This window comes from Coregonus lavaretus (assembly GCF_964263955.1).
Source record: "Coregonus lavaretus genome assembly, chromosome: 27".
NCBI classification, from domain to species: Eukaryota; Metazoa; Chordata; class Actinopteri; order Salmoniformes; family Salmonidae; genus Coregonus; species Coregonus lavaretus.
In genome coordinates, this window is record NC_140014.1 from 19437027 (window position 1) to 19455245 (window position 18219).

Here is an 18219-nt window from a genome sequence, read left to right on the forward strand (position 1 = left end):
TGGGCACCACCACTGCTTTGTTTCACCCCATAAACACACACCATCCATCCTTTACCGATTGCTGCCTGCATCTGTGTGGCCAGGAACCCAGGGGCTGCCAATGGTCCAGAGGAGGCTGGTGGGAGGAGCTATAGAGGGACGGGCTAATTGTAATGGCTGAAATTGAATAAATGGAACGGTATAAATCACATAAAGGGTTGGGACAAGATGCCAAAGTGATTATAGATTGAATGTCAATGGTAGACTAACAATTTAATAAAGCAGTAACTGGATAAGAATCTTTAACCAGTGGCCTCTTCTGACCAGTGCCTGCCATTTCTCGTCACATTGCTCATTCCCCTCTGTATCAACGGGCAGAGAGTAGCCGCAAATGGCCCTTCAAAACACACAACAGCTGGAACATAGGGCAAAGATGACTGAAGCAGTTGCAGGGTGGGTAGGGAGGGAGGCACAAGATGAGCAGGTGCAACTTGAAGCCCTTATCTGTACTGTGCTTTATAAACTCCAGCAATTTAAAAGTTCAACGAATTAGAAACTTCTTTACGTCAACATATGTATTTTGAAAATATGGAATTAGAAATCCATTAAAGGGATAAAATGGGATTCCCCAGAGTCAGATGAACTCATGGATACCATTTTTATGTTTCTGTGTCCAGTATGAAGGAAGTTAGAGGTAGTTCCGCGAGCCAATGCTAACTAGTGTTAGCACTGACTGGAAGTGTAGCAGCTACAGTGAGGGGAAAAAAAGTATTTGATCCCCTGCTGATTTTGTACGTTTGCCCACTGACAAAGAAATTATCAGTCTATAATTTTAATGGTAGGTTTATTTGAACAGTGAGAGACAACAATAACAACAACAAAATCCAGAAAAACGCATGTCAAAAATGTTATAAATTGATTTGCATTTTAATGAGGGAAATAAGTATTTGATCCCCTCTCAATCAGAAAGATTTCTGGCTCCCAGGTGTCTTTTATACAGGTAACGAGCTGAGATTAGGAGCACAATCTTAAAGGGAGTGCTCCTAATCTCAGTTTGTTACCTGTATAAAAGACACCTGTCCACAGAAGCAATCAATCAATCAGATTCCAAACTCTCCACCATGGCCAAGACCAAATAGCTCTCCAAGGATGTCAGGGACAAGATTCAAGGCTGAAATGGGTTACAAGACCATCGCCAAGCAGCTTGGTGAGAAGGTGACAACAGTTGGTGCGATTATTCGCAAATGGAAGAAACACAAAATAACTGTCAATCTCCCTCGGCCTGGGGCTCCATGCAAGATCTCACCTCGTGGAGTTGCAATGATCATGAGAATGGTGAGGAATCAGCCCAGAACTACACGGGAGGATCTTGTCAATGATCTCAAGGCAGCTGGGACCATAGTCACCAAGAAAACAATTGGTAACACACTACGCCGTGAAGGACTGAAATCCTGCAGCGCCCGCAAGGTCCCCCTGCTCAACAAAGCACATGTACAGGCCCGTCTGAAGTTTGCCAATGAACATCTGAATGATTCAGAGGAGAACTGGGTGAAAGTGTTGTGGTCAGATGAGACCAAAATCAAGCTCTTTGGCATCAACTCAACTTGCCGTGTTTGGAGGAGGAGGAATGCTGCCTATGACCCCAAGAACACCATCCCCACCGTCAAACATGGAGGTGGAAACATTATGCTTTGGGGATGTTTTTCTGCTAAGGGGACAGGACAACTTCACCGCATCAAAGGGACGATGGACGGGGCCATGTACCGTCAAATCTTGGGTGAGAACCTCCTTCCCTCAGCCAGGGCATTGAAAATGGGTCGTGGATGGGTATTCCAGCATGACAATGACCCAAAACACATGGCCAAGGCAACAAATTAGTGGCTCAAGAAGTAGCACATTAAGGTCCTGGAGTGGCCTAGCCAGTCTCCAGACCTTAATCCCATAGAAAATCTGTGGAGGGAGCTGAAGGTTCGAGTTGCCAAACGTCAGCCTCGAAACCTCAATGACTTGGAGAAGATCTGCAAAGAGGAGTGGAACAAAATCCCTCCTGAGATGTGTGCAAACCTGGTGGCCAACTACAAGAAACGTCTGACCTCTGTGATTGGCAACAAGGGTTTTGCCACCAAGTACTAAGTCATGTTTTGCAGAGGGGTCAAATACTTATTTCCCTCATTAAAATGCGAATCAATTTATAACATTTTTGACATGTGTTTTTCTGGATTTTGTTGTTGTTATTCTGTCTCTCACTGTTCAAATAAACCTACCATTAAAATTAAAGACTTATCATGTCTTTGTCAGTGGGCAAACGTACAAAATCAGCAGGGGATCAAAAACTTTTTTCCCCTCACTGTACCCATAGACTTCCAGTCATTGCGCTAACGCTAGTTAGCAATTGTGCTAGCGCTAGTTACAACTTCCTTCAGACTGCAAGAAGAGACATAACATAAGCGTTCATCTGACTCTGGGGAAGTAGATAAAGGGCCTCATTGCAAAATATTTTGATGTTAATTTCTCTCAATAACCAATCCTTATGATCATTGGTGTAGTGAAGGGTATACGCAGGTATATGCTGTATGCCCACTTTGTTTGTGGGCATTGAGTATACTCACTTCTTAATCCTCATGATGCGTGTCAAAGTAGTGTAGTGGAGGTATACACTGTATCAATTAATAAAGCTGATGGAACAGATCAAAATGTTTAGCTTAAAATGTTGATAAACTATTATTTATTCACATTTTAAGCGCAGAAATGTGCACACAGCGGCAGGCCTACACTCAAATGTTCCCAAATGCAATTTGCCAGAAAATACCATACTAAAATGGACAGAGATGGAAATATCCATTTGAAATGTTGAAAGAGGGAAGATCTACAGATGCAACAACTATCATGGGTTGCTAATATGACTAGGAGAATGACTTTGGCTGCTAGACAATGAAAGAAAGTTCATTTGAAAACCAATAGAACAGGACAGCGCATATGAGGAAGTCTTTATATAATATTTGCCTCCACGTTTCTATGGTGGGATTTTGGCTATGGGCTACTTTAAAGCAAGGTAAGACATGCCTCATAATATGAAGTAAAACTTCCAGGTTTCAAACAATGAAGGAACAGAAAAAATATAGCAAATATAATGATAGGCGTAACTGGTTGATGGAAAGGCTTTCCCCCAAAAAAACCTTCTCAATTAAATGTTAACTAGCTACAAATTAGCCTAAACCTACCTGGCAGAATGATATCATGATTATTTGCATCAATCCAGTTGCCATTTGTTTGCAAACTCCATCTCATGTGTGCTACAGAAACACCACTAACCAAACAACAGTGCTAGGTGCCTGCACAGTTGAATTAAAGGGAACTACACTCAAAAATGTACATTTCTTAGATTTTTCCCAGACCTCAAAAGTGGTCTCCTGATGTGGTTTAAGCCTTGTTATGGATTTAGGACATCCAATTTTGTTGTTTTTCTATTAAAAACCTGAACATTTGTGGAAAAATCTGAAACCTGTGAATTTCTGATGCAGTTGACAGTCTCATTAATCTATTTCAATAACAGGTCTACTTACACAATATAGCTTGGGTTGTCCTGACTGTGAGAGACCAATATGGGATTGATAATTTTATGTAATTCAGAGTGTGTGTCACTGTTTGTCATATAATGTTTCACACAGGGTGCCTTTCCTTCGCCAGGCGGGTTGTTTGGGAAATGTTTTGCCAAATTAGAGTATTCCCACTTCTACCACTACAGCTCTGCTTATGATCAACTCCTCATTGAGAAATAAATATGTTCATTGAACAGGTTCCATCAATCCAAAATAAAAGATCAAACTGTCTATTTTCTCATAGATGTGACAGAGAGTTGGGGTTATGGCAAGTTGCAATAGCTTCATGGTTAGATGTATTCTGGGGCCAGGGAATTCCACCCCATCCAATATAAATTGTACCAACAAGATAAAAATACATATCTGTTGGAATAGCCTATCAAATGTATTGTTCTGACTCATTCTCAGATTCAAAAATATAGAACAGGAGCATAACTGTCCCTACATTAAAGACAAGAAATACATTTCTCAAAAAGGTTGGCACATATTAAGCACATACGTCTTTCAAAGCATCAATCAATTCCCAGGTGGACATATTCCAGAAAAGGGAGATGGATTTAGGTCAAATGATGTTATCAAGCAATACTGCTACTTGCTGCCTCTGTGCGAGTTCATGCAGTAGTACAGAACGTATTGTGGTCGGCGTTATCGCGAGACTAGTCCATTAACAACCTGCTTGACACACAGCACTGAGTGCAGCTTGCCTGCTTGGGTCGAATTGAGCTAAAGAAACGACAGGAGAAGCTGTGAACATCTGGCCGAACATCATGAAAGGACGTCTGAACATTTAGAAAACACGGTGACTTGGCAAATATCTGTAAGTATTGCGTTTTAACAATGAAAATGTTGAAACCGAAAGTTATAATACACTGCGCTACCTCCGTGCAGCGCAGTTGGATTGGTCAGCGACAGTTGCTGAGTTCCTTAGCTGTTTAAAGGCTTCAAGCCATGCATTACGACCATGTAGCCTTATCTTCCTGCGTTCTTGCCTCTGCTTGTAGTTTTCCTTACGTTAAAACAGGCCAAACTAGTGCGCGTAAAGCAAATGGTTGTATGTTCGGTTTATTATAGGTTAGGCCTAATTAAAAGTTCATATGGACATTGATTTTTGTGCTTTTCGTCTGGTCCATTGCTATTTTAATAACTTTAAATGTTATTACACCAATAGAACGTCTGGTTGGCCAGTGCGTAAAAGGAACAACGATGCGTTATAAAGTTAACCACATTGACTGTTGTCAAGTGTTCTTTGTTACTTGAATAATAGACGAATTGTCGGAAAAAGTTTAATATTTTAGTGCTGGTACTGATGCAACCTCTGAAACAAGTTTCTCTTTTGTACGTAGCTCGACTCAGAGTAGGCTAACATATGGTAAGGGGAGCACAGCTGGAGGTAGCATTTCCATTGCGGTGATGTCAGAGTAGCTGACTCCACAGCTTGCAGTGTAATTAGCGAACAGAACACTAGTTTACTCACTCTCCCTAGCTTTTTTCTTAACCTTGCCCGATGGGCGAGTGCTGATATCCACAAGACTGAGTTTTTGACCGTCTATGTTTGCGTGTTTGGTAAATTAACGGTTCCTCATGATTGTTCAGTAAACACGAACAGCCGAATAGAGATAGTTTTTGTCAGTGTGGAAGCGTGTGTGCGACTGTGCCCCGTCCGTCCTTTCCGCATTTTCATGGGAAGCGCAAAAACGAATGATCAACTAATCGGACTGCTGTTGGTCACTGGAGACAAAGGTAGGAGATGTTAAGCTACTGGATAACACTGAAAAACAGACAGTTCAAGTTTTAATCAAGAAATCTGAATAATATACAAATGTTTACATTGATTAAGTAGGCCTATTGATGCGTAAAGAAGTCGATATGACCATATTGTAATGGCGATGTCACTTATATTTAAGTCTGATTTTAACTTTTTTTTAAACAACTGTATGTGGATGTCTCCCATTTTAATTGCTAATGTTTGCTTTGCAGTGATAGACCACTTTGTCATTTTCTGCAAGTTTTATTATTTTCCCTGTACATTTCCTTTGGGGTTGGGCTACTTTTGTTTGTAGTTGCCTCAAACACCAGATGAGTTGTTAACTCTCTGTGGCACCCTCTAAATGGCTGCATTTCATTTATTCAACATCCAGTTTTTCCTGTTTTTCATCAGGTTATGAAGGAAGAATGGAGTTCCCAGACCATAGCCGTCAGTTGCTGCAGTGCCTGAGTCAGCAGCGTCACCAAGGTTTCCTCTGTGACTGCACTGTTCTCGTCGGGGAGGCGCGATTCAAAGCACACAGAGCCGTGCTGGCCTCATGCAGCATGTACTTCCATCTCTTCTACAGGGACCAGCCAGACAAAAGGGACGTTGTGCATCTGAACAGTGACATTGTGACAGCCCCGGCTTTCAGTCAGCTCCTTGAATTTATGTATGAGGGGAAGCTGGAATTCAACACTCTGCCAGTGGAGGATGTCCTGGCTGCGGCCAGTTACCTTCACATGTATGATATAGTGAAAGTGTGCAAAAGCAAGCTGAAAGATAAGGAACTGTGTTCCCCGGATGAGAAGGTTAGCGAGGGGATAGCACTGGAGAACTCCTCAGACAGTGAGCTGCACAGCAAGCAGCCAGGGCCAGGCCGGCGACAGACACGGACACAGCAGCCGCCCCAGAGAGCCCCCCCGGGAGAGGAGTTTGACATGGACAACAGCAAAGTCAGGCTGGCTGTCACAGATTGTGATAGGTCTGCACAGAGCAGGCAGAAGGCAAATGGTCACCCTGGCAGGGCCCCGGACCTTGTAGGTGTCAATTATGTGTCAGCAGAGGCTGAGCCCTGCGTCCAAACAGCTGGAAAAACAAATGCTGATGTCAGTAGTTCCACAGTATCGTTGTCCCAGAGGTCCCGGGCTTCAGATGACACGGACTGCGCTCTGGATTTGTCTTTCAAGCCACTGTCTAGCAGAGATCCCTTACACACCTCCTACGTCTCGGGACAGCTGGCCCTCGACAGCCAGCAGCAGGGCACTGAGCCACTTGTTAAAGACGAACACGACTTGCTGTCAGAGCAGGAGGACAGTGTGCCGATGAGCCCGGAGAGCCAGCGCTTTGGGAATAGTGCCAGGAGCTCAGTGGTGACAGGGTTCACTGCCCTCTTCCCAGGCAACAAGGGCTCCACGGCAGCCCTGCTCTCCCAGGAGGAAGACCTGATGGAGGAGGGGGAGAGCTGTGGGGGGAGGGAGGCCACAAGAGTCGGAGAGGGCGAGGAGAGGAGGGGGAGGTTGCTTGCGGACAGTGAGGAGGAGGATGACCTGGCCTCCTCGGACATCTCCACCTCCAGTGGGGTGCTCCTACCCCCGGGGCAACAGGTGTGTGTGTGCCCACTCTGCAGCAAAGTGTTCCCCAGTCCCCATGTGCTCCAACTGCACCTCAGCTCGCACTTCCGTGAGAAGGATGGGGCGCGCTCCAAGCTCTCCCCCGAAGGCTCTGTTCCCACCTGCTCACAGTGTGGCAAGACCTTCTCCTGCATGTACACCCTGAAGCGGCATGAGCGCACACACTCTGGCGAGAAGCCATACACCTGTGGCCAGTGCGGCAAGAGCTTCCAGTACTCTCATAACTTGAGCCGGCATGCCGTGGTTCACACACGTGAGAAGCCTCACGCCTGCAAGTGGTGTGAGCGGCGCTTCACCCAGTCTGGGGATCTGTACCGCCACATTCGTAAGTTCCACTGTGGCCTTGTCAAGACCCTTGCCATTGGATAAACCCCTCTTACCAGTGCCATGAAATAAGACAGAGTAACGTCTTATCACTCCCTGAGTACTACTGCATATACTTTTCTAGTACAGTACTAGTTATACATATTCAAAAATTAATAATGACATATCCTTTTGGAATTCTACTCTGTGGCATTTCTTAAGTGAAATTGTAGCAACTTTAGAATGCACAAAACTGGATTTCACTGGAAAGATGTTGGGCTTTGTCATTGGCCTATATGATTTAGTTGCACAAGACTAAAATGCTTTTCCACTCAAGCTGGATATACTGTATGTTAAAGGTGGACAAATCAGTTGCACTTGTCTATTTCTGTCTTGGTACTGCGAAACTGCTGAGCTGGATGAAGAGAGTATTCTGCTAAAAGAAACATATATCTATAGCACAATATCCTGAATGGATGAACAACATTTGATTAGTGCACATGGGGAAGGGGAAACAAAAAACGTCCAAGAGTAGCAATATATTTTCTTTTTTAAATCCAACCTTATTTATTAGTCTACCTGCTTAACAGGAAAAAATATCACAAGGCACTGAAAAAATATTTTGGGGGGTAGCTAGTATTTTAATTTTCTTTATGGTAGGAATGAAGCAGACCACATAAATAATGTTACCTAGAATAGAGGACTAAAAGAAAGAAGATGAGTGGCAAGGGTTTTTAATATCATAGTAAAATGGAGCTTGTCCTGAAGGAATTACTTTTTTGCTGCACTGGCCTTTTAATGTTCATCACAGCTTGCTTAGAATCAGGCTGCTGTATGAACATTAGAAGTGAATTGTATTATTACCTTTACACTCTAGCATGATGCATACAGTTTGGGTGGAAATTACTATGAAGTGAAAGAATGCAGCTAATGCCTGTAACACTGGTGCCTACTGAAATTCTTGACACTCCTGTTGTTATCAGGCAAGCATAGGACCTTGTGCCATCAATACAACTAATCTGTGGGCCTTCAGAAACGTGGTTAGCACTTTCCGTTTACAGTGCATTAATACCAGGAAATAACTTGGTCACTCTGTGATAGCCCTTGGCACTTGTATGCCAGTTGATTAATCAGTGTACTTACAAAAATGTAATAAATGTGGTGTAAATCAAGCTCTTTATTGATTAACAATTGTTGACTTCTATTTAGTAAGTTCAATTTCTGGGTTAATTTTCTGTATTTCGGCACTGTAAAAGAAAGGGTAACCACGTGCATATTCCATTGCTGTCCATGTAATAATGCTGGATACATGCCCCGATACACAGGGCAGAGCGTGGGTGAGATGGTAAATTTATACTCTGTGTGCCTCAGTGCTTCTTTGAGGAGATGGTGTACTGTGGATGTCTTGTTGCCACACTATTCGTTCATCAGAACTCGTAGCCCAAAATCCTGAATCTGAGAGTTTATTTCGCCCCTTGCATTTACTCTTATACTGTATCCTATCTATTTTTCTGTTAATGTTGAAGTACTACTGATAATGTTTGAGTGAAATCTTTGGTGAAACTTCGCTTGACGGAGTCCTTGGACAGAATGTTGACTTCATGGGCCTGTTATGTGTTGGAAGGATTTAATTGTAGGTGGGTTCATTTTGATGCTATACAAATGGATTCATACAAGGTGAGTAGCAGTACAAGTCCAAGAAATGTGTTTAATCTGTCCTGAGAAGACTTGATTATAATTATTTATTAGTTTAACTTGGTTCAGGGTTTACTTTAGGTGTGATCTGTAAAGATGAGCTAATTTCTCGAAACTTGTCTTGCCTTGCTATCTTGGTACTATTTCATTGGTATTGGGGCCGTTTTATTACTTTCTGCAAATCCTATTACTGTAATGAATTGGTCTGTTAATGTATCTTACACAGAAATCTTAAATTAAGGATTCAAGATTTGTCTCACCGAACATAGCGAAGCACTTGTTTTGAGCATGCATATAGTTTCAACACTGATATTGTCTAGGCTGCTATTTCTTACTATTTGTATATTTAATGTAAATATATATTATATTTATCAATGTTGTTTCTCTTTATTACAAGAACACATGTCTTCCCTCCCCCTTGATTTGGGCTTCCTTTTCCTGTCTCACTCCAGTGAATTTGGTTTCCTTTTCATATTTAAGGTCTCATAGGCCATGTCTTCACTACATATCAGAACAGGGAATAATACTGCTGACTGCTGTTCCACTAGAGGAAGCAGTTGTTCACAAGCCCAAACACACCGATTATGATATAGAATATCTATAGAAATCCTACAATACGACCATTGTTCTCCTGTCCCAGGTAGTTCTCAAGGGATCATTTTGCATCTCTGCTTTCACTGTGGGGAAAAAGGCAGCATGAGTCTCTCTTTGCACTTTTCGTATTGTATGGAGCCATTGGAATGCGAGAAATGCATTTAGCAACGGGAGACCCGGGAGACAGTAAACAGGTGCATTGTCTGGAGGCATCAAAGAACAGCCCTCAATTCCCAGCATGCATTAGATAAGTGCTTCATTGTTATTTTATGTGGAGAGGATACCACAGCGACTCCATAGCATCTTTATCAACACAATCTCTCTTTAATTGTAAGAGGGTTTCTCTTCAAGTGTTGGTGTTGCCTGATTTCAAGAACCTGTTTGAGATGAGGTATTGCAACACTAATTAATCTGAACTTTATAATAGGAAAGGTAGTATGTAGGTAGTATTTATTAACATCCAGTTATATACACATTTCATCATCCTCCCCCTGGAATGAGTTTCCCAATATTTCATGAAGCTGTGTGTTTTCAGATAAATGTCATGTAGTGTTAACAATGTGTGGTATTTCAATCAAAACACACAGGAATGTAGATTAGCGTATTTTTTCCTCACTCTTTTGAAAGGAACATTTCTTACGTGATGCAGTTGAAACATTGATTTGTTTTTCTCTCCTGTACACATGCAGTTGTACAGGGTTAGAAAACGATGTAAAATCTTCTCTGTTGCTGGTTTTTCTCAGTCATTATTTATATCTCCAGGATCATCACAGAATGTGCCTTGCAGACACAGACAAGTGTTGCACATGGAGTTGCCCTTTTTGTACACTGTAAATTTGCCACAGGCTGCTGTGATGACCATACAAACTTCTGTTCAGTTTTTTTTCATGGTATCAAAATGTAAACTAAGCTCATTTGTTTCTGCTGCTTTTAGAGATTGTTGAAGTTTGCTACTGTTAAATAATAATGATTTGAAATATTTGTAAAGGTTTTTAATCTGGAATTCAATGTAATGTTAAGAAAACGGAATGCAGTTATTTTTGTTTGGCTCTAAGCCAAGTCCATGTTTAGGAATTAACCTAATTGTGTTCCATATGATGTCATGTTTAATGTGAAACACTGAGATATAGATTTAATTTATGACGTTTGAAAACTCATGCCGGTGCTACTGATCGTTGGGTTACGTTTTCCTAATTCATGCTGTAGGATTTTAGTCTAAAACTGAGTATTAGGTTACATTTAATACTGGAATTTTGTCTTTGGCAGGTTAAGACTGTGAAATTGTGTATAAACATGAGAAATACTTATTGAATTGTTTCTTGTGCAACATTTGACTCACAATTTTGATTTGTAAAATGAAAGACGCTACTAGATGTCAATGGAAATCTTTTTAATAGAATTTTTAGAAGTGCCATTAGAATGTAATATAATTTTTTAATAAGAAAGGTATATTTTATAGTAATCAATTGCTTCTGTGTTAGTGGTTTATAGATTAGGGGACAACCTAATGCAGAATTGACATTGTGTAGAACTTGAGGCAATTTATTTGTATCTGTAATTGTATGTTTTTTTGTGTTTTGTTTGCGTTTTCAGTGTGTGCGTGCTGTGGAGATGTGACAATCTTGAGTTAGGGTCTTTATTAAGATTATGCATAGATTAAACAGAACACTTTTCTGTGACTCTTGTGGATTTCTTTCTTGTGTGTTTTCTCAACATCATGTGTATTTGCACAGCTCTGGCCACTTCGTGATTTAGTTGTTCAATTCTGTGTTTTGATTTCTACTGACAGTCATACCAAATTATCTGAAACTAAATTGAGACAGGATTTTCCTCCATATAATCATTCTCATGGGAAATTGAAGTAATACTTACTTGATTTTTCCAGTATCGACCTTTAGATATTGTCAAGGAGAGTCTTCATTGTTGCATGCGCAAAAGCAACACCCGATCAGTTTGTGGGTAGTGAGAGGACTGTATACAGACAACACAATGTGATAATGCTGTGGGTCTTCATCTCTGTCCCATTGAAACCATAAACTGCACCCAAGGACAGAGGATCTTTAGCGGTGGCATGTCATTGTTCCAGAGTTGCTGCCAATAGTCTGCAGAGAAAATACCTATGAATAGTTTCAATTGCTATTCATCCTTATATTAATCACTTTCCATTTCCTTTAATGAAAGTAAACTGCAAACTCTGGATTAATTTACATACGTGAGCAAACAAACAAAAAACTCCATGAGTAATTGGGGATCTCCATGCCAATTCACTGGTCATTTTCTTTGCAGAGGGGTCTTAATTATTCCCCCGCTGCACATCTAAAGAAATCCAGCTGCTCTGCTATGCATTACCAATAGGGATGAATTGGGAGTTCCCACAATCCTCCCCCACCCAGCACACCCATTCTGTGGTGCACTGACAAGGCAGCATCCACCCACCCCCATCCCACCCCCAAACTACCGCCCCAACCTTGGCCTCATCCCACCACTATTGTGTGCGTGGGTAGTAGCTCAGCTGCTCCCATTGTCTGCTCCAACTCCCGAGCACTTACTTTATGCACAAACAGACGACACTACGCTGCTGGCCAACCATCCACAGCACAAAGAAAACAATGTCCTCCGAAGATAATTCATAAACACCATGAATGGCCTCCTGTACCTCACAGTAAATAAGGGCACTCACACTGTAAACATTACTTCAGTTCTCAGGGTATTCACGTCACAATCAGCATGTTACTTCTGCACTAGGCCATCACATATAGATTTCTATCTATCTACATGAACCAAACCTGAGTATGGAAAGTATGGGCCATGTGATAAGGATTAACTGTTGGATGTCAGGGCTGTGATGTGTACTCGAGTTAAATGATAGAATAGTTAAAACATTCCTTTCCAGGACCTTTAAGCCTGGTACATTTAGATGGTTTTTGACCTATACAATACTGTTTTTATTTATTCCCAAGTTTAGAGGCCAACTTGGGGGAAGTTGAGATGTAAGTTGTAAGTGTCCACCACCTCACAAGGCCAGCGGTGGGAGCCCTTGACCTCTGAACGGACTGCCAGGGACAGCTGGTGTGGCCCATGTTTATTTATTTATTTATTTCTTAACAAAAGACAGGTGGTCAGACTTGAAAAGGGCACACACACACTCACGCACAGCAACAAACACCTTGGTACAAACATCCAGTCTCAATTCTCAAGACACTCATCTGCGGCATTGACACATTCTTTTCACCCGCAGAAAAATCACCATCACATTGCTCTCATGGAGAGACTGTAACAATTAACTCACTTACAAACACGTTGTGGAAAGGCTTTCTCCGTTTTAACATTGTGATAAAATGTTTCTCAGTTAAAGCTCGTTATTTGTTCACAGAATTGACTGGGCTACATTCAAGTTCTTCTACAATACATAAGTTACATTAAGAAGTTGAATATATGAAGGATTGAATTAGTTAGACAGTTGTATACATAAAACATATCACTGGTGCTCAGTTCATGCTGGGGTTCCCTTGTTTGGAGTGACTCGTCCTTGGTCCACTGCACAGCTGCCACTTACTCACACTCACTGACACATATTTATAGCAGCAGTATCATTGGGCTTGGCGCTCGCACTCCGGGCACAGCTGGTCCCCAAAAGAATGGGTGAAAGACAAAGCCACACGCTCCCACTGCAGTTGATGTCCAAGTCTGGCCAGTGGGCCACTCCTCAAAGGCCCCAAACATGCCAGGGGGAGAAGAAGGCCAGTCTTAGAAGGCAAACCGTGACCTTTTTCATTAGAGTACCAGAGGTAGGGTTGAGTTGAAAACCCTGACAGCTGCACATTCCCATTTTAAGACACATAATGTCATTACAGAGTAGAGAGAGAGCAAAGGGAGAAGACCCCCAGCTCTGGCATCCACCTTTTAATTAATGGAATATTTCAAGTAATTATTTCAGATGACATACAGGCATGTACACTCTGCAATGTGTTTACTAGGATGGCTAGGATTTGACCCACGTTTATTACTTCAAATCAAATCAAATGTTATTGGCCACATGCGCCGAATACAACAGGTGCAGACATTACAGTGAAATGCTTACTTACAGCCCTTAACCAACAGTGCATTTATTTTTTTATAAAAAGGTAAAATAAAACAACAACAAAAAAGTGTTGAAAAAAAGAGCAGAAGTAAAATAAAATAACAGTAAGGAGGCTATATACAGGGGGTCACCGGTGCAGAGTCAATGTTGAGGTAGTTGAAGTAATATGTACATGTGGGTAGAGTTAAAGTGACTATGCATAAATAATGAACAGAGTAGCAGCAGCGTAAAAAGATGGGGTGGGGGTGGGGGTGGGTGGGGGGGCAGTGGAAATAGTCCAGGTAGCCATGAATAGCTGTTCAGGAGTCTTATGGCTTGGGGGTAGAAGCTGTTGAGAAGTCTTTTGGACCTAGACTTGGCACTCCGGTACCGCTTGCCGTGCGGTAGCAGAGAGAACAGTCTATGACTAGGGTGGCTGGAGTATTTGACAATTTTGAGGGCCTTCCTCTGACACCGCCTGGTATAGAGGTCCTGGATGGCAGGAAGCTTGGCCCCAGTGATGTACTGGGCCGTACGCACTACCCTCTGTAGTGCCTTGCGGTCGGAGGCCGAGCAGTTGCCATACCAGGCGGTGATGCAACCAGTCAGGATGCTCTCGATGGTGCAGCTGTATACTTTTTTGAGGATCTGAGGACCCATGCCAAATCTTTTCAGTTTCCTGAGGGGGAATAGGCTTTGTCGTGCCCTCTTCACCACTGTCTTGGTGTGTTTGGACCATGATAGTTTGTTGGTGATGTGGACAGTAAGGAACTTGAAGCTCTCAACCTGTTCCTCTACAGCCCCGTCGATGAGAATGGGGGTGTGCTCAGTCCTCTTTTTTTCCTGTAGTCCACAATCATCTCCTTTGTCTTGGTCACGTTGAGGGAGAGGTTGTTATCCTGGCACCACACAGCCAGGTCTCTGACCTCCTCCCTATAGGCTGTCTCATTGTTGTCGGTGATCAGGACTACCACTGTTGTGTCATCGGCAAACTTAATGATGGTGTTGCAGTCGTGCCTGGCCATGCAGTCATGGGTGAACAGGGAGTACAGGAGGGGACTGAGCACGCACCCCTGAGGGGCCCCCGTGTTGAGGATCAGTGTGGCAGATATGTTGTTACCTACCCTTACCACCTGGGGGCGGCCTGTCAGGAAGTCCAGGATCCAGTTACAGAGGGAGGTGTTTAGTCCCAGGATCCTTAGCTTAGTGATGAGCTTTGAGGGCACTATGGTGTTGAATGCTGAGCTGTAGTCAATGAATAGCATTCTCACGTAGGTGTTCCTCTTGTCCAGGTGGGAAAGGGCAGTGTGAAGTGCAATAGAGATGGCATCATCTGTGGATCTGTTGGGGCGGTATGCAAATTGGAGTGGGTCTAGGGTTTCTGGGATAATGGTGTTGATGTGAGCCATGATCAGCCTTTCAAAGCACTTCATGGCTACAGACGTCACTGGTCGGTAGTCATTTAGGCAGGTTATCTTAGTGTCCTTGGGCACAGGGACTATGGTGGTCTGCTTGAAACATGTTGGTATTACAGACTCAGTCAGGGACATGTTGAAAATGTCAGTGAAGACACTTGCCAGTTGGTCAGCACATGCTCGGAGTACACGTCCTGGTAATCCATCTGGCACTGCGGCCTTGTGAATGTTGATCTGCTTAAAAGTCTTACTCATATTGGCTACGGAGAGCGTGATCACATAGTCATCCGGAACAGCTGGTGCTCTCATGCATGCTTCAGTGTTGCTTGCCTCGAAACGAGCATAGAAGTGGTTTAGCTCATCTGGAAGTCTTGTGTCACTGGGCAGCTCGCGGCTGTGCTTCCCTTTGTAGTCTGTAATCGTTTTCAAGCCCTGCCACATCCGACGAGCGTCAGAGCCGGTGTAGTACGATTCAATCTTAGTCCTGTATTGACTTTTTGCCTGTTTGATGGTTCGTCGGAGGGCATAGCGGGATTTCTTATAAGCGTCCGGGTTAGAATCCCCGCTCCTTGAAAGCGGCAGCTCTACCCTTTAGCTCAGTGCGGATGTTTCCTGTAATCCATGGCTTCTGGTTGGGGTATGTACGTACGGTCACTGTGGGGACGACATCATCGATGCACTTATTGATGAAGCCAGTGACTGATGTGGTGTACTCCTCAATGCTATCTGAAGAATCCCGGAACATGTTCCAGTCTGTGCTAGCAAAACAGTCCTGTAGCTTAGCATCTGCGTCATCTGACCACTTTTTTATTAACCGAGTCACTGGTGCTTCCTGCTTTAGTTTTTGCTTATAAGCAGGAATCAGGAGGATAGAGTTAAGGTCAGATTTGCCAAATGGAGGGCGAGGGAGAGCTTTGTATGCGTCTCTGTGTGCGGAGTAAAGGTGGTCTAGAGTTTTTTTTCCTCTGGTTGCACATTTAACATGCTGGTAGAAATTAGGTAGAACGGATTTAAGTTTCCCTGCATTAAAGTCCCCGGCCACTATGAGCGCTGCCTCTGGATGAGCGTTTTCCTGTTCACTTATGGCCTTATACAGCTCATTCAGTGCAATCTTAATGCCAGCATTGGTTTGTGGTGGTAAATAGACAGCTATGAAAAATATAGATGAATACTCTCTTGGTAAATAGTGTGGTCTACAGCTTATCATAAGATACTCTACCTCAGGCGAGCAAAACCTTGAGACTTCCTTAGTATTTGATTTTGTGCACCAGCTGTTGTTTACAAATATACACAGACCGCCACCCCTTGTCTTACCGGAGTCTGCCATTCTATCCTGCCGATGTAGCGTATAGCCCGCTAGCTGTATGTTGTTCATGTCGTCGTTCAGCCACGACCCGGTGAAACATAAGATATTACAGTTTTTAATGTCCCGTTGGTAGGATAACCGTAATCTTAGGTCATCCAATTTATTCTCAAATGATTGAACATTGGCTAATAGGATTGATGGAAGATGCAGTTTACTCACTCGCCGTCAGATCCTTACAAGGCACTCCGACCTACGTCCACGATATCTCTGTCTCTTTCTCATGCGAATGACAGGGATTTGGGCCTTGTCTGGTGTCTGTAGGATATCCTTCGCTTCCGACTTGTTGAAGAAAAAATCTTCGTCCAATTCGAGGTGAGTAATCGCTGTCCTGATATCCAGAAGCTCTTTTTGGTTATAAGAGACGATGGCAGAAACATATCATAAGAATTGGGCGATGGACATCCACAAATTAATACATACCATACAAAACATAACATATAGTATCATAATAAATTGAGTGTCTCGGATTTACGTACAGAATAATACGAAATGCTCTGAGACCAGGTTGCAGGACAACCTCTCCCTCAAAGTCAGTAAGACCAAGGAGCTGATCGTGGATTACAGGAAACGGGGTGAAGAAGGTGCGACAGCGCCTCGTTCGCCTCAGGAAGCTGAAAAGATTTGTCATGAGCCATCAAATCCTCAAAAGGTTCTACAGCTGCACCATTGAGAGCATCTTGACTAGCTGCATCACTGCTTGGTATGGCAACTGCACCATCCTCGATCGCATGGTGCTACAGAGGGTGGTGCGGACAGCCCAGTACATGACTGGGGCCCAGCTCCCTGCCATCCAGGACCTTTATATCAGGCAGTGTGAAAGGAAGGCCAGGAAAATTGTTAAAGACTCCAGCCACCCATGCCATAGACTGTTATCTCTGCTTCCACATGGCAAGTGGTACCTGAGCTACAAGTCTGACACCAACAGGCTCCTGAACAGCTTCTATCCCCAAGCTATTAGCTAGCCACCATTAGCGGTTTTCACCCAGAACATCTGATTTTTCTGCCGGAATAACTGAATTACTGGACATTAACACCGGATCGCAACTAGCTAGCCGCAACCGAATGGATGTTGCTGTTTGGCTGATCACCACTGCCCCTGAAGCAAGCACCAGTTAGCCGTGAGCTAGCCTCGAGCCAGGCCCATATCCCGGCTATCTACCTCTCTGTCTACCGGACGGGAGTAGCCAGCTAACTAGCTACTTGCTATTAGCCACCGTTAGCCAGCTCTAGCACTACCTACCAGCCAGCTCTAGCCTGGACTATTATCGGCCAGTCTGTACTGTCTGCACAGCGCGTTATCGACCCAGAACATATCGGTTTTTCTGCCAGAATCACTGAATCACTGGACCTTTAACACCGGATCATCGCAGCTAGCTAGCTGCAACCAAATGGACGTTGTTGTGGCTAATCAGCCTTGAGCTAGCGTAAAGCCAGGCCTATCTCCCGGCTATCTACCTCTCTGTCAACTGGACGGGACCTCCTAGTTTTGACACGGAGCCCCGCCGATCCAACACGACTGGTCTGCCGACGAAATCGTCTGATGTGGTTACAACAGGCTTCCCGTTACGACGTCGACCACGAAGATCCATCTGCTAGTCCCGGCCCGCTAGCACACGCTAGCCGTGGCCTCTTGCTCGCCAGTGCTATAGCAACCCCCGAACTCTCCTATTGCTGTTTACCGGACCTTATGATAACTCAGCTATACAGCTGATGCCTGCTGGACTGTTCCTTTTTACGGTACCGCATCCTGTTTATGTTTAGCCTCAGCCCAAACTTTGTTGCTATTACCAGCTGTTGTCTATGCTCTCTCGAATAACACCTGTGATTGCT

General features: G+C 43.5%; 1 protein-coding gene across 1 annotated transcript; it reads left to right on the plus strand.

Annotated features, from left to right (window-relative positions):
- The first annotated feature begins 4280 nt into the window (after nucleotides 1-4280).
- Nucleotides 4281-11220, plus strand: LOC311102327 (zinc finger and BTB domain-containing protein 18.2-like). Its single transcript, XM_084143631.1, has 2 exons — nucleotides 4281-4395; nucleotides 5737-11220. The coding sequence occupies exon 2, from the start codon at nucleotides 5751-5753 to the stop codon at nucleotides 7323-7325; it is 1575 nt and encodes a 524-aa protein (XP_083999757.1). The 5' UTR covers nucleotides 4281-4395; nucleotides 5737-5750; the 3' UTR covers nucleotides 7326-11220.
- Nucleotides 11221-18219: the final 6999 nt, after the last annotated feature.